Source organism: Phoxinus phoxinus (assembly GCF_949152265.1).
Source record: "Phoxinus phoxinus genome assembly, chromosome: 21".
NCBI lineage: Eukaryota > Metazoa > Chordata > Actinopteri > Cypriniformes > Leuciscidae > Phoxinus > Phoxinus phoxinus.
The window spans coordinates 16826442-16841482 of record NC_136896.1 but is presented as its reverse complement, the minus strand read 5'-3'; the positions used below and the strand labels follow the sequence as shown (position 1 = coordinate 16841482).

General features: G+C 36.3%; 1 protein-coding gene across 4 annotated transcripts in view; it reads left to right on the top strand.

Annotated features, from left to right (window-relative positions):
- Window positions 1-5614, top strand: part of rhbdf1b (rhomboid 5 homolog 1b) — a 40561-nt gene extending 34947 nt beyond the window's left edge. For all 4 annotated transcript variants that reach the window (XM_079596238.1, XM_079596237.1, XM_079596236.1 and 1 more), the window contains 8 exons: window positions 828-989; window positions 1074-1174; window positions 1260-1323; window positions 1407-1501; window positions 3082-3157; window positions 3346-3446; window positions 3597-3750; window positions 4837-5614. In XM_079596238.1, coding sequence (XP_079452364.1) covers window positions 828-989; window positions 1074-1174; window positions 1260-1323; window positions 1407-1501; window positions 3082-3157; window positions 3346-3446; window positions 3597-3750; window positions 4837-5256 — 1173 coding nt within the window. In that variant the 3' untranslated portion in view covers window positions 5257-5614. The remainder of the gene's footprint in view (window positions 1-827; window positions 990-1073; window positions 1175-1259; window positions 1324-1406; window positions 1502-3081; window positions 3158-3345; window positions 3447-3596; window positions 3751-4836) is intronic.
- Window positions 5615-15041: the final 9427 nt, after the last annotated feature.

Below are 15041 nucleotides of genomic sequence, written 5' to 3'. Positions count from 1 at the left end.
TCTTGTATTGGTGTTGTTTTTAGTAACTATAAGTAATACTGGCAAAAATAAATGGTAATACTTTACAATAAGTTCACATTTGTTAACATTAACGTAATCTTAACTAACATTTAGCAATATGTATATGCAATAACATTTAATAATCTGTGTCAATGTTAATTAATAAAAAAGCAGTTCTTCATTGTTTATTTTAATTCACAGTGCATAAATGAATGTTGACAAATATAACTTTTAATTGTAATAATGTATTAGAAAATGTTGAAATTAACATGCTGTAGAATTATTGTTAATTGTTATGTCATGTTAACTTTAACAAATGAAACCTTGTAACGCTAAATAGAAATATTGATAACTCTCTACAATAAGGTCCCATTTGGCAGCATTAGTAAATGCATTAATTAGCAAATAGTAATACATTTGTTACATTATTTATTCGTCTTTATTAATGCTAGTTAATAAAAATACAACAGATGTTGGTTCAGGTCTGTTAAATAATATGAACAAATACAACTTTTGATTTTAACAATGTATTAGTAATTGTTTTAGTAAATGAGTGTATTAGTTTATGAATGCGTCACGTATTTTTCATTGATAGTTACTAATGTTGTTAACCAATGTTAACAAAATGAACATGACAGGTCATCGAAATATTAAAATAAATAAATAAATAAAAATGATAAAAGTGCACAAAATACTAAAGCTAAATATATAAATTAACACAAAAAATATGAAAATAATAGATATATAAAAATAGTAATAAATTCATTTGAGTTGGCGCATTACCATTACGCTCTTGCCTAATCTGCAGTTGTTCCCCTGTCCTGCAGGAGGCGCTGATTCACCTCGGTGCTAAGTTCTCCCCCTGCATGCGTCAGGATCAGGAGGTGCACCAGCTCATTCAGGAGAAGAAGGACAGTGAGCGGCACTCGGCGTGCTGCGTCCGTAATGACCAATCAGGGTGCTTGCAGACCTCTCAGGAGGAGTGCTCGGTCAGTTCCTCTTTGACCTTGCATGTCTACATTAATGTGTGCTCTCAACCTATTTTTACACAAATGTCCCTGTAATATTCACAGAGTACCCTGGCATTATGGGTAAAGTGGCCTCAGCACCCAAGTGCTCCGTATCTAGGGGAGAACGTACGTCAGTATGGCTCTGTGTGCCATCAAGACCCCAGGTACAATTCGAACCCTTTTTACTCTGTTACCCATTCACACCGCCTGCGGACTGAACAATCTTATTTCACACATTTGTGATGTTAGGATTTGTCTGGAGCCTGCCTCGGTTACTCCTCACGAGTGGCCTGATGACATCACCAAGTGGCCGGTGAGTGATGGTTTCAGATGACTAATATGAATATTCATTATTGCTTCAGTTTAATACTGTTATACACCATTTCTCTCTCTCAGATATGCACCAGGTTCAGCACGGGGAACCACACTAACCTGCCACACATTGACTGTGTCATCACTGGCAGACCCTGCTGCATCGGAACCAAAGGAAGGTGAGGAGAACCCACACACACACACACACACACACACACACACACACACACACACACACACACACACACACACACACACACACACACACACACCAAGTGATTCAAATCAACTAACAAAGACTGATAGCAGTGACACATTTTAATCCATTTCATTCTTTTAAGAGCCTTTATAAAAATAAAAACAATACTTAATGGTAAACATCTACTGTAATTAGGGTTGTCCAGCGTTTAAAATGTTTAAACCGATTAATTACACAATGTGCCGATTAATTAAACGAATTAATCGCACATCAAATTTGGCTGAGAAATTACCCCCAAAAGATAATTTAAAGTCATTATTGTGTTAAATGAGAAAAGCGTCTGGTAGACATTGCAGAAAGTATCTTTAGAAATAAATATTTTATTTTATTCAACATAACATTTACTACACAAAACTTTAAGGCTTCAAATGCCATGGTTTCTTTTTCAGAAGCTGCCTCTGAATTGATATTTAGATACAGTATATTTACAGACCAAAACAGTTTGGTTACCAACATTCTTCACTATGTCTTCTTTTATGTTCCGCAAAAGAAAGAAAGTCATGCAGGTTTGAAACGACATGAGGATGAAATGTAAATAAACAAAAGTTTATTTTTTGAGCAAACAATCGCCAATATATGAAATACATTTTTTATTGAGATGATACTCTAAATAAGAAACTAAAACTACCAGTAGGTGGCGGTAAATTTTTACAAAATATAAAAAAGAAAACAAGCTAAAAGGCCTTTTACTTTCTAAAAAAAGTATAACCTATCAATCAGACAACAGACGGCATGTAGTAGATTATAACAGGTTTTTAGCAAATCATTCATCATGCTGATCATTTAGAGGCCTTAGAGATTTGCAAATCAAATATGATACAGTAGGCTTTATTGGGTTAATAACCCTCTCATGTACATGTGAAACTCGAGAAATTAGAATCAGTAATTCAACTTAAAAGGTGAAACTAATATATTATATAGACTCATTACATGCAAAGTGAGATATAATTTTGAAGCTGTAAGTCATAATTTTGATTATGACTTACATCTTATGAAAACCCCAAATTCAAAATTAGAATATTGTGAAAAGGTTTTCATATGCTGTAAACCATAATCATCAAAATTATAACAAAAGGCTTGAAAAATCTCACTTTGCATGTAATGAGTCTATATAATATATTAGTTTCACCTTTTAAGTTGAATTATTGAAATAAATAAACTTCTTCACGATATTAAATTTTTTCGAGTTTCACCTGTAAAGTTAATCAGACAAAATGTTACTCCTTGCTTGAGTTGTGACGCACTCTATGAATGCTAGATTCATGAAAAAAATGGAAGGCCTCATCTAGCTTGGGATGGTGTTATGAACGGGAAAATAAATCTTCAGGGTTGAAATAGGAAGGAAATCAAGCTCTGAATTAGCAGATGATTTAGGTTTTAAGATAATGAAAACATGATCAAAATTCATATAAAAGCTTTCCAAACGTTTGACCGGTAGTTCATCTCATGTTGTCCTTTAGTAGGTCAAATTTAAAACGATGTAAATTGTGATCTGCACAGGTGTGAGATTACATCAAGAGAGTACTGTAACTTCATGAAGGGATACTTCCACGAGGAGGCCACATTGTGTTCCCAGGTCAGTGGACATTTCTTATACACGATCTTATACATACGTACGGTAGTGCAATGTGGAATTTTATAAATTGCCAGCAGGGGGTGTAAAGAGCCACGTCTGTGCAAGTGCCTATAATTAGAGTGTACAGACATTTAGCTATAAACTGTCATTTGTGTAATTATGGATAAAAACTGATTATCCTCTCTCAGGTGCATTGTATGGATGATGTGTGTGGCCTCCTGCCTTTCCTGAACCCAGAGATCCCAGACCAGTTCTATCGGCTCTGGCTCTCTCTCTTCTTGCATGCCGGGTGAGTAGGAAGTGTGATCCGTTGCAGGGGGGCCCATTGTGAATTTCGCAATAAATGAAATGCAGTGTCAGATTACTTATCCTGACTGCTCTTTCTTGACAAAGGTAAAGCCTTGTTTGATTGATTGTGAAAGTCTCTTCCTCTCTGCAGGATCCTGCACTGCCTGGTGTCTGTGTGCTTCCAGATGACCATTCTGAGGGATTTGGAGAAGCTGGCGGGCTGGCTGAGAATCTCCATCATCTATATCCTCAGTGGGATTACAGGAAACCTCGCCAGTGCCATCTTCTTACCGTACAGAGCAGAGGTACAGCCCCATGAGTCTGGATCAGGCGTCTTAAAATCCACACATTCAGTAATGAGATAATTTAATATAAACCCTCAAATGGTAACGGTTAAATCCAACCTGCACATCAATCTCACTTTTTGCATTGTTCTTTAACGTTATCCTGTAGTTATTGTTATACAGCATTATACAGTACGAATATTTACATGGTTAGTGTTATTATTCTAAACTTTCTATTCATTAAAGAATCCTGATGCATTATGGTTTCAACAAATATTGTAGCACAGCTGTTTTCAACATGGATAATAATAAGCACCAAATCCGCATATTAACTTAATTTATTTTGATGGTCCACTTTAGACATTCTAACTGTAAGTAACTTTGTAACTACATGTTAACTATCATTAGAGTACTAGTAGACTCCTGTCTGCTGAATATTAGCTAACACTTTATTTTGATGCTTCCCCAACAGACAGTCTACTGACTATAAGGAACTTTGCAGGAAGTCAGTAGACCATCAAAAGAGTTACCGCATATTAGAATGATTTCTGAAGGAAATTATGTTTTGTGACACTGAAGACTGGAGTAATGCTGCTGAAAATTCAGCTTTTCAAAAACGCTGACAAAATCTAACCGACCCCAAACTATTTTCTTCCCCCCATGACTTATTACAGGCCTAAATCACGGGTGTAAATGTGCAATTGCAATCTAGATTACGACAACTTCCATCAGTCAAAAAGTTACATGCATGTGCATTCTAAAACTGTCATAATGATGAGTGTGTTAGCATTTGATGAATTACTTCTCGGCTGTTAGTAATGCATGTTCTATAAGTAGCCAGTGTGTAGTATGTAAATAATCTACCAAGTTAGAATTGTCATGTGATCAAGTTGTCACTGGGATTAAAGGGATAGTACGGTGTCAATCCGATGTGCCGTTTGCAGAAGTATGTTCATTTGAAACAGCTTTTCACATATTATAAATAGGCATTTTCACCTGGTTATGGCCAACCATGTTAGATTTATAGGTTAGGTCTAGTTGGACCAGTGCAGGAACTTGTTCAAGCCATAAAACTAGTAACTAGTAACCCCTTCTCTGTCATGCCAGGTGGGTCCGGCTGGCTCTCAGTTTGGCATCTTGGCCTGTCTGTTCGTGGAGCTGTTCCAGAGCTGGCAGATCTTGGCACGGCCATGGAGGGCCTTCATCAAACTCTCATGCATAGTGCTGTTCCTCTTCGCCTTCGGCTTGCTGCCCTGGATAGATAATTTCGCCCACATCTGCGGCTTCTTCTCAGGCTTCTTCCTTTCCTTCGCCTTCCTGCCATACATCAGCTTCGGCCGCATGGACATGTACCGCAAACGTTTGCAGATCCTAGTGGCGCTTACTCTTTTCCTGGGCATCTTCTCCGGTTTCGTCGTTCTCTTCTATGTTTACCCCGTCAAGTGCGAGTGGTGCGAGCTTCTCACCTGCATCCCGCTGACGGACAAGTTTTGTAATAAATACGACCTCAATGCTCACCTCCACTGAGGCCTTGCAGAAGAAGGGCTGCAATGGAGGGCAACTCCAGCTTTTCTGCAGGCCTGGATTGATTTCATTACGGAGTCTTTGGCTTACAACATACAATCTTTTTATACATAACGTACTTTAAAAAGAAGGTTTTATTGTTTTTAATTTCTCCGGCTCAGAGAAGAACCCGCCCCAGGAGGGAAGAATATTAGTTATGCCAATAGTGCCTTTTCACTCAGTACCAGCTACTGCCATATCTGAGTCCTGTTAGATCGGAGACAAACCTGTAATGTCTGTAGTGCTACTGCAGTGCTAATATTCGGTAGTGTTTTAGCTACCTGATCACATGCAACACAAAATACAATGTGAAGAAATCACTAAGTCTGCCTTCGTTTTTTTTCCTGGTCATTTTTCCCTGCTTAAAATAACGGTTCTGTTTTAGCGGGCTGCCTACATAGTCAACATTTTTATTTGCATTGGGACAATACAAAAAACATTTAAGTTGAAAGACTAATAAATGATGCTAATTTGCATCTCAAGTAGTTCGCATAGGCGCCGCACCCAATCGAACGTCTGTTCCAAACAGGAAGCAGCATAATTATGTGTCCTTTGTGGAGAAACCAGTCCCATAATGCATTGAAGCAAGCTCATTTCTATACTGATATTCATTTGATACTAAAACATATCAACGAAAAGAGTTAAAGCTATTGAAAAATATAAAGAGGAGATGAACAAAAGTGACAGTGAAGAAGACATTTACAATGTTAAAAAATATATATATATATAAAAAAAGCTGTACTTTTGAACTTTCTATTCAATTTTCTTTTTCAACGGTAGTTCACGGGAGATGGCGTAGGCCGGCGTAGGACGTAGTGTAGGAAGCGTTGTGACGTAGAATGAATGCGACAGCGCAGCCAGAGAGCAGAGCAAAACAAAACTCCACTCAGGATTTCCACGATTTAAAAAACGTGTATTTAAAAGAAAATGTCGGAGGATTCCGATATTAGAGAAGAGAATATTGAGTTCTACGTCACGACTTTAATGTTAGTAGGCTATAAAGTTGTTGTCAGAATTATTGGCACCCCTGGTAAATATGATCAAATATGGCTGTAAAAAATAAATATGAATTTTTTTATCCTTTTGATCTTTCATCCAAAAATTTGCTAAAATATAACCTTTCACTGAAGTAAAATAATTGAAACAGGGGGGAAATCACAATATGAGATGAAAAAATTTCTTCAAAACACGTTGACCACAATTATTGGCACGGCACCCCAAGAATTTTTTAGGAGTAAAATATCTCTGAATTATATTCTGATTCATATTTATATTTTTGGCACACCAGGGTGACTAGGAACATGAAATTATCTAGCTAGGACTTCTTATTTCACAGGAGTATAAATGAGGTAACACAAAGGGCAAATTCCCTTAGTCATTCATCACAATGAGCAAGACCAAAGAATATAGTTCTGATGTGCAGCAAAAGATGAAAAAGGCTAAAGCTAAAGCATTGAAAATTCCCATTTCCACCATCAGGGCAATAATTAAGATGTTCCAGAGTTTGAGTGGCCAAAGACTCTTCAAGGATCACAGATGGAGAATTGCAGAGATTAGTTGAAAGCCAAAATATATATACGTATATATATATTTTTCTTTATAATCAAACAACCCCTATATCACCACATATTGTTTGGGAGGGTTTCAAGAAAAATATAGTATTCCAGCATATTCCGTTGCCAGACACGACTGGAACTTCAAAAGGGACTGGATTCTATGGTCAGAAACTAAAAAAATTGCTTTTTGGCAGCAAACCCACCAGATGGGTTTAGTGCAAAATAAACGGGGATAAAAAAGTACCCCATGTCCACTGTAAAATATACCACTGAATCTTTAATGTTCTGGGCCTATTTTTTTGGTGGCGGTCCTGGACAACAGTATCATGGATTCTAGCAAATACCAACAGATAAAAAAATCACAACCGAAGGCCTCTGCTAGATCTTATAATGGGCCGTGGTTGGATCTTCCATCTGGATAACGAAAAACAAACATCAAAACCAACACATAAATGTACCACTGTGTGAAGCTTAACAGAAATCACAAAATGAAGCTTCTCCCCAGACCTGAACCCTATAGAAAATAAGTGTGTTGTGAACTGAAGAGAAGACGCACCAAAATGGAGCTGGGAATCTGAAGGATCTGGAGAGATTCTGTATGGAGGAATGGTCTCTGCTCTCATGTCAGGTGTCCTCCAAACTCATCAGGCATTATAGGAGAAAACGCTCTGTTATTCTGTCAAAAGGAGGTTGCAAAACGTATTTAATAAAAGGGTGCCAATAATTTTGGCCAACATGTTTTGGAGAAAAGCATTTATTTCATATTGTGATTTGAGGGTCATTGGCATCAATAAGTTTGAACATCACTATGTTATAGTGTTGCGGTGTTAGCTTAGCAACATGCTAATGTCAAAGTCAGTTGAAATGTATTGCGAGTCGTGGCTCGGTTCACTTTGTTCAAGCAACTTAATTTGTAAGAATTGCAGGATCAGAATCATTCCATTTCAGTTAGGAAGCTGTCTGTGTACACAGTAAACAAGTGCGCTCTCTTTGTTTTGTGAGTGATAATAAATAATAATGTAGATATGAATGAACAATAGATGTCACGTCCAAACTCTCTTCAGTTGAGAATCAAAGAAATATAATAGAAAATATTCCCTATCGTTTCTGTTCCTGCAAAAAGCATGGCTTTACGTACCCAGAGCCTCGACGCGTGCTCACACGTCTGTTCCTCAGACAGCTGCATGTGTTTGCATACTCATCTGTGACAGAGGATGATTGGCCCTGATCTCAGAGCAGCTCTTTGTGCCGTAAGTGTGTGGGGGAGGTTCACGGTTCGTGTGCTCCGCGCTGCCTGCCATCAGCCTGAAGGATCTGCAGGAGTCTGGAGAGCGCATCACTGCATTAATGGAGCTCCATCTTCACGGCCCAGCGTCTCTCCTCCACCTCCTGTAAAAAATAAAAAAAACAAGAGAAAAAGGCTCCTCTATTGTGGACTATGCTAATTACAAGTCTCCCATCCCCCGTTTCCCTAATGTAGCAAACACAAAACAGCAAACCCTGTGTTAGTTTAGCCGAAATGGTAATTAAAAGCTAGCTAATTAATGTGTGCGCTGGGCTCCGGTTTGCAGTGGTCGCTCAAGTGCTCTTCTGCTGCTGTTCACAAACAGTGCCACTGTGGCATAAACTCTTAGATCTGTCACAAGGAACAATTCACTGCATCCCATGCCATCATACTGCATGCGTTTTTAAAGAGGAACATTCTTTCATGAATTACTCGCCCTCATGTCGTTCCAAACCTGTAAAACCTTTGTCCATCTTCAGAACACAAATGAAGATCTTTTTGATGAAATCTGAGAGCTTTCTGTCCCTCCGTAGACAGCTGCGCAACTGAGAAAGCGTAAAAATAATCCATATGAATTGAGCAGTTAAGACCCGATCACTTTATATGATAAACAGACTGAATTTAGGCTTTTATTCACATTTAAACATTCATCAACTCGCATATCATCAGATATGGTAAACAGAAGCTCAATCGTGTTCGCTTGACGTGCGAGAACCAATGAGGTTTATTCTCGTGTTACGCAGCACGTTTGAGCTTCCAAGTCAAGCATGTTCGGTTGACCTTTGCCTGTTCACTGAACTATGTTTTTATACGTGGACAAAAGCCAAAATTAAATCTGTTCATCATATAAAGCGAATGAGTCTTTTCAGAAAATTTGGACTAAACCGCTCAAATGATAGAGGGACAGAAATCTCTCAGATAAAAAAAAAACAACTTCATTTGTGTCCTGAAGATGAACAAAAGTCTTATGGGTTTGAAACGACATGAGGGTGAGTAAATTATGACCGAATTTTTTATTTTTGGGTGAACTATCCCTTTAACTTCTTCACTAACCTGTCCGCTTCTTCCCTGATAAGGACAAAGGAGCAGCTGAGGGAAACACTGCAATCAGATCTTTTTAGCAGCTCTATAACCTCACTCAGGCACTTCAGAGGAAATTAGCCATCTCTCGCCCAGCCCCCAGCTTCTCCGTCCACCGGCCTATAGACATGGTAATTTTAGGGTAAGAGGGCCATATCGCAAATCATTGATCATAATCAAATCAACATCCAGGGGGATCCTCTAATCCCACTACTTCAATTGTGCATAACAGCTATTTGCTGATTAGCGAGTCGCTTTCCACCAGAGGCAATATTTGAGATACATTGCTATGACGTCTCTCTCTCTAATCTCCTTGATTTCTGTATTACATGCTCGTCTGATTTTTTAAAATAGTGCTTCTTAAATTGACTCCAGGCAAAAAAATGTGAATACAAACGTCTGATTTATGCATTTTTTTTTTAATGGAATAATACAGAAAAATACAGTGGGTTCAAAAGTCTAGTGAACACTACAGTTGATGGGCCCCATTGACTTCTATAGTAGGGGGAAAAAATACTATGGAAGTCAATGGGGCCCATCAACTGTCTGGTTACTGACATTTTACAAAATATTGTCTTTTGTGTTCAGCAGAAGAAAGAAATTCATACAGGTTTGTAACTTGAGTGTGAGTAAATGATGGCAAAATGTTCATTTTTGGGTGAACTATCCCTTTAATCCTGAGGCCTCCTTAGAAAGTTAGGTTCCGGCCCCCTGGTTGAGAACCACTGTGTTAGACGCACTAAGATGTCTCATACGGTTTGGCTTGGCTGATTATGAACATTTACCAGATTTAACAGTTGACCCCTCTGGTCAAAGAGGGGACATTTTTGTCTTCCAGCTGTTGACAGATTAACCACACTTCTGATCAGTGAAATGAGACATCCTGTAGTCCAGTAGGCAATAAATAAATAAAAAAGAAGCCAGTTATTGGTTTGACCTCTTCTTGAATCTGTGGCACAGTGGTTATCTAATGCTCCAGATGCAGCTTGTCTAGCTCAATGTTATCTTTTTCAACATCTTTATCCAATTAATTTCCCAAAATATAATGTTAAAAACAAAATCAACTTTCTTTCAGACCAGGCTCACCACAAAGCCTAAAAAATGGCCACTTTGTATGTATTTAGGTGTAAGTATGTTATGATGTTAAAATTCTGTCTAATAAGCCAATAATTATCATATGGCAGATATTAAAATGATTAAATATAAAAATTTGTCTGATTAAATTAACACTCTAAAATCAACTAAAAGTCAAGTCAATTCACTTTTATTTCTATAGCGCCTTATACAATAGAGATTGTTTCAAAGCAGTTTTCAGCAAAAGAAAATAGTGTCATTGTTCAGCTGAAGTCAGTTCAGTTCTGTTGTAAGATCATCAATTATCAAATTAGTTGTAGTTCTACTCTGCAGAAAACAGTGATGTCATCAGCCACCTCAGGTCAGTTCTCATTAAAAACCGTCATTGTTCGGCTGAAGTCAGTTTGGTGTTGATTCAGTTCCGTTCAAAAACTGTGTAAAGATTATCAATGAAATTGATGTCATATCCAGTTCAGCTCAGTTCAATTCTTATCCGATAGTGACATTGCAATCAAATCAATAATATTGTTGAATATTGAATCAATACATTGTAAAAAAAAAAAAAAAAAAACTTTTTTTATTTTGTCAAATCAACTTAGATAATTAATGTGGCTTCAGATAACATAATATTTTGAGTTTATTAACTCAAATTTTTAATTTCAATGAACTTAAAATTAAAGCAACTAGGTTACTTACGTTAAACCAACTTAAATTATCTTTTTTAGTGTACAAGCAACGATACAAGCTACACGTACATTTGAACATCACAACACTAAAATGTACAGTATGAAAAATACATTTTCACGTTGAGATTTGCTAAAAGACAGAGTTATTAAATTATTAGTGGGTTAAAGATTAAAGGTAGGGTAGGTCAGAATTGTCTAAAAAAAACTTTTATTCAAATTTGTTTAAACTGTCTTTATATACCAATGCATAATTAAAATGCAAGTACTCTGAAATAGAGAGTATAAAAAACCGAGTGACTCTTAGATTATTTAATCTTCAATAAACACAGCTCATTAATTCCATTCACTCCCACCTAAAAACAGGTGCGCGACTGCGCGCACGTGGGCAGAGCCAGTAATAGCGGCGGTAGTCATGGCGACGGAGAGTGACAGTCGCGCAAGCCAATCCTGTGATTCGTCCCGAATGGAAATAATGAGCTGTGTTTAATGAAGATTAAACGGTCTAGAGTCACTCGATTTTTATACTCTTTTTATCAGAGTACTTACATTTTAATTATGCATTGATATATATAGAAAGTTTAATCAAATTTGGTAAAAAGTTTTTATATAAATCCTACCTACCCTACCTTTAACTTTGAATGTTAAATAATGGCAAAGGTAATCTTAATGTAAAAGTAGAGGAAATGAGCAGGCACAATTAAATATTCAATATGGCAATAAATAAAATCTGGTAACACTTTACAATAAGGTTCATTAGTTAACATTAGTTAATTACATTAGTTAACGTTAACTAATAATGAACTGCACTTATACAGCATTTATTCATCTTTGTTAATGTTAACTTCAACATTTACTAATACTTTAGTAAAATCTTGTTAACATGAGTTAATGCACTGTGAACTAACATGAACAAACAATGAACAGCTTTATTCATATTAACTAACATTAACAAAGATTAATAAATGCTGTAACAAATGTATTGCTCATTGTTAGTTCATGTTAGTTAATACATTAACTAATGTTTAATAAATGAACCTTATTGTAAAGTGTTACCTAAAATCTTATATCAGCCGTTAACCAATCTGGTATTGTTATATCGTGCATCTCTAGCTGTACGCCATATTCCGGCACTGCTGTGATGGGGATGATAAATGGCAGCGTGTGCCACCGTACCTCCATTCGATCAGTCAGAGGAGTCATACTGCAAGCAGAGGGGTAAGGGATGGGGGGGAGTGCTGAAAGCCGATTCTGAAACAGGAACCTGGCAGCTGCGCAGCAGGTGGTCAGTGACAGGCTGTCTATCCTCATTGTCCCTCAGATGAGCACGTAGGCCGCAGCAGACCCCCAGAGCCACGGCTGCAAGTCAGGGCTTACAGGTGAACGAGTCGGGGGGAGGGGAGCTGGATGGATACCACACACCTGCTTCAGACACCGCAGTCATGCCTCAGTGGACAGAGAGGAGCCCCTGCTCACAAAACGTGGCCTATCTGCCACCTGTGCCTTGCCCCCGTCATTTTAGAGGGGGCGAGAGGCATCAGGTAGATGAATTTAAAGGGTTATCTGTCCAAACATGCTAAATACGGTCCATTGAAATCACTATGAAAATTTGTTTATTGTACGATGGTAATTAAAGCCAATGAAAGTGATTGAAACCACAATTCATTCGATTTTTTTCGGTGCCATTAGGTTTATGATAATTTATGGCTGTCGTTCATAGGTGTTTTGTCCGAGTTGACCAGGGAAGCTGTGCCTCTTACAGAAACGTTGGATTAGAAAATAGTTGACAGTTAAGAAATAAATAGTACTATTTACAAAGTAAATACAAAGTAAAGCACAGACTAAAAGTCATGAGAGGAGGACCATGTAAACAACACAAATGATCTCTGAGTGACCCTTTGAACCTCACGACACATGATCTGTTTACCAAGGAATTAACTAATCCAAGAAGAAGTTAACTAGGCAAAAAACTGTGATGATTATATATGAGGAAATGTAAAAACATTTTAATAAAGTTGATGAGACTTTGATCTCACTTGGTTATAGTATGTCAACATAAATTATAGTAGAGATAGTTTTGTTGATGATGATGATGATGATGATGTTCAGTAAATGGTGTTCTATATACACGACCATTCAAAGATGTGGGGTCAGAATCTTTTTTCAGAGTCTCTTATGCTTTAACAAAGCTGCAATTTTTTTTCATCAAAAAATAGTAAAAACTGCAATTTTGTGAAATATTATTCACATTTAAAATAACAGTATCTATTTTAATATAGTACCAGTCAAAAGTTTGGAAACGTTACTATTTTTAAAAGAAGTCGTGTATGCTCATCAAGCCTGCATTTATTTGATCAAAAATACAGAAAAAAACAATGACATTGTGAAATATTATTACAATTAAAAAAATAATGGTTTTCCATTTTAATATACTTTAAAATGTAATTTATTCCTGTGAAGAAAAGCTGAATTTTCATCAGCCATTACTCCAGTCTTCAGTGTCACGATCATTCAGATATCATTCTCATTCTTTAACATTTTATTTGGAACATGTCACATTTTTTTCAGGATTCATTGATGAATGAAAAGTTAAAAAGAACAGCACTTATTCAAAATAGAAATATTTTCTAACAATATAAATATTTACTATCACTTTTTTATCAATTTAGCATCCTTGCTGAATAAAATGAATCAAAAAAAGAAAGAAAAAACATACAATAATATTTCACAATATAATTTTTTTTCTGTATTTTTGATCAAATAAATGCAGGCTTAATGAACGCAAGAGACTTCTTTCAAAAACATTAAAAATAGTAATTTCCAGACTTTCGCCCAGTACTGTGTTTTAAAATGTAATTCATCCCTGTGGTGGCAAAGCTGCAGCTTTTTCAAATATTTCGCAACATTATAAATGTATTTACTGTCACTTTTGATCAATTTAATGCGTCCTTGCTGAATAATGATAATTTCTTTAAAAAGAAAATACTGACCCCAAACTTTTAGTGTACATTTAACCTGGAAAATGTATAAACATCAATTCATCAAACATCTATAAGACTGCACTATTGTGTGAGGCAGCCCAGTCAGCTTTCTTCCTCCAGTGTTTCAAGAGTTAACCGTCATGCTTTATCCCCTCCGGTTCTTTCCTTTGCCCGCTCAGCTGTCAGATCCAGGCCTCAGACTGTGAGTGTGAGGGCTCTGTGATCCTCGAGCCTTCATTCTCGGCTCCGCAGCCCTCCGTTTGTAAATTACATTTCTGCTATAGGGACGAGTTTAACGAGCTCCTCTAAACCCACACAATGCCCTCTCCACGAAAAATCCCTGACCTCAACGGAGCAGATGCACAGCTGGTAATCAATTCTATTAAAACCAAACTGATGTTTGTGTATATACATCCAATTATCCATGCACATATTCTGACAATTGCCCCAAGAAAACATGCATTAAATATTTGACAAGCAAATATGCGAGTAAATGTCAGACCAATTAGACAGCTACATTCTTTGTTTTACCCAGTTCCTTTTTCTAAGGAAAGAAAGAAAAATGTTTTAGAGATCAACTAATATTACTTTTTATGATTGAAATGTACAAAAAATGGTTTTAAGTGTCTGATAACGGATATGCTGAAACAATGAGAAATTATCGCTTAATAATTAGATTAAACAATTACAAATAATAATACACACACACACACACAAACACACACACACATATATATATATATATATATATATATATATATATATATATATATATATATATATATATATATATATATATACATAAATTAGTATCATTTATATCCTAAAAACTTTGCATGAATATACTCTTATTTTTTTATATTATATATTTTTTATATTTTTATATATATTATATTATTTATAGGATTGTGATAATTCTAAAATCAATAGTAATATAATTAGTAAAGTTTATAATATATAATATCATATTATTGCTATTATTAGTTATAGTTGTTAGTTATAAAGTTTTTTATGATTTAAATGTTACTAATTTATTAATAAACCAGTTACGAATCTATCAAGTTTGCATGAATGACTTTTGTTTTTTACC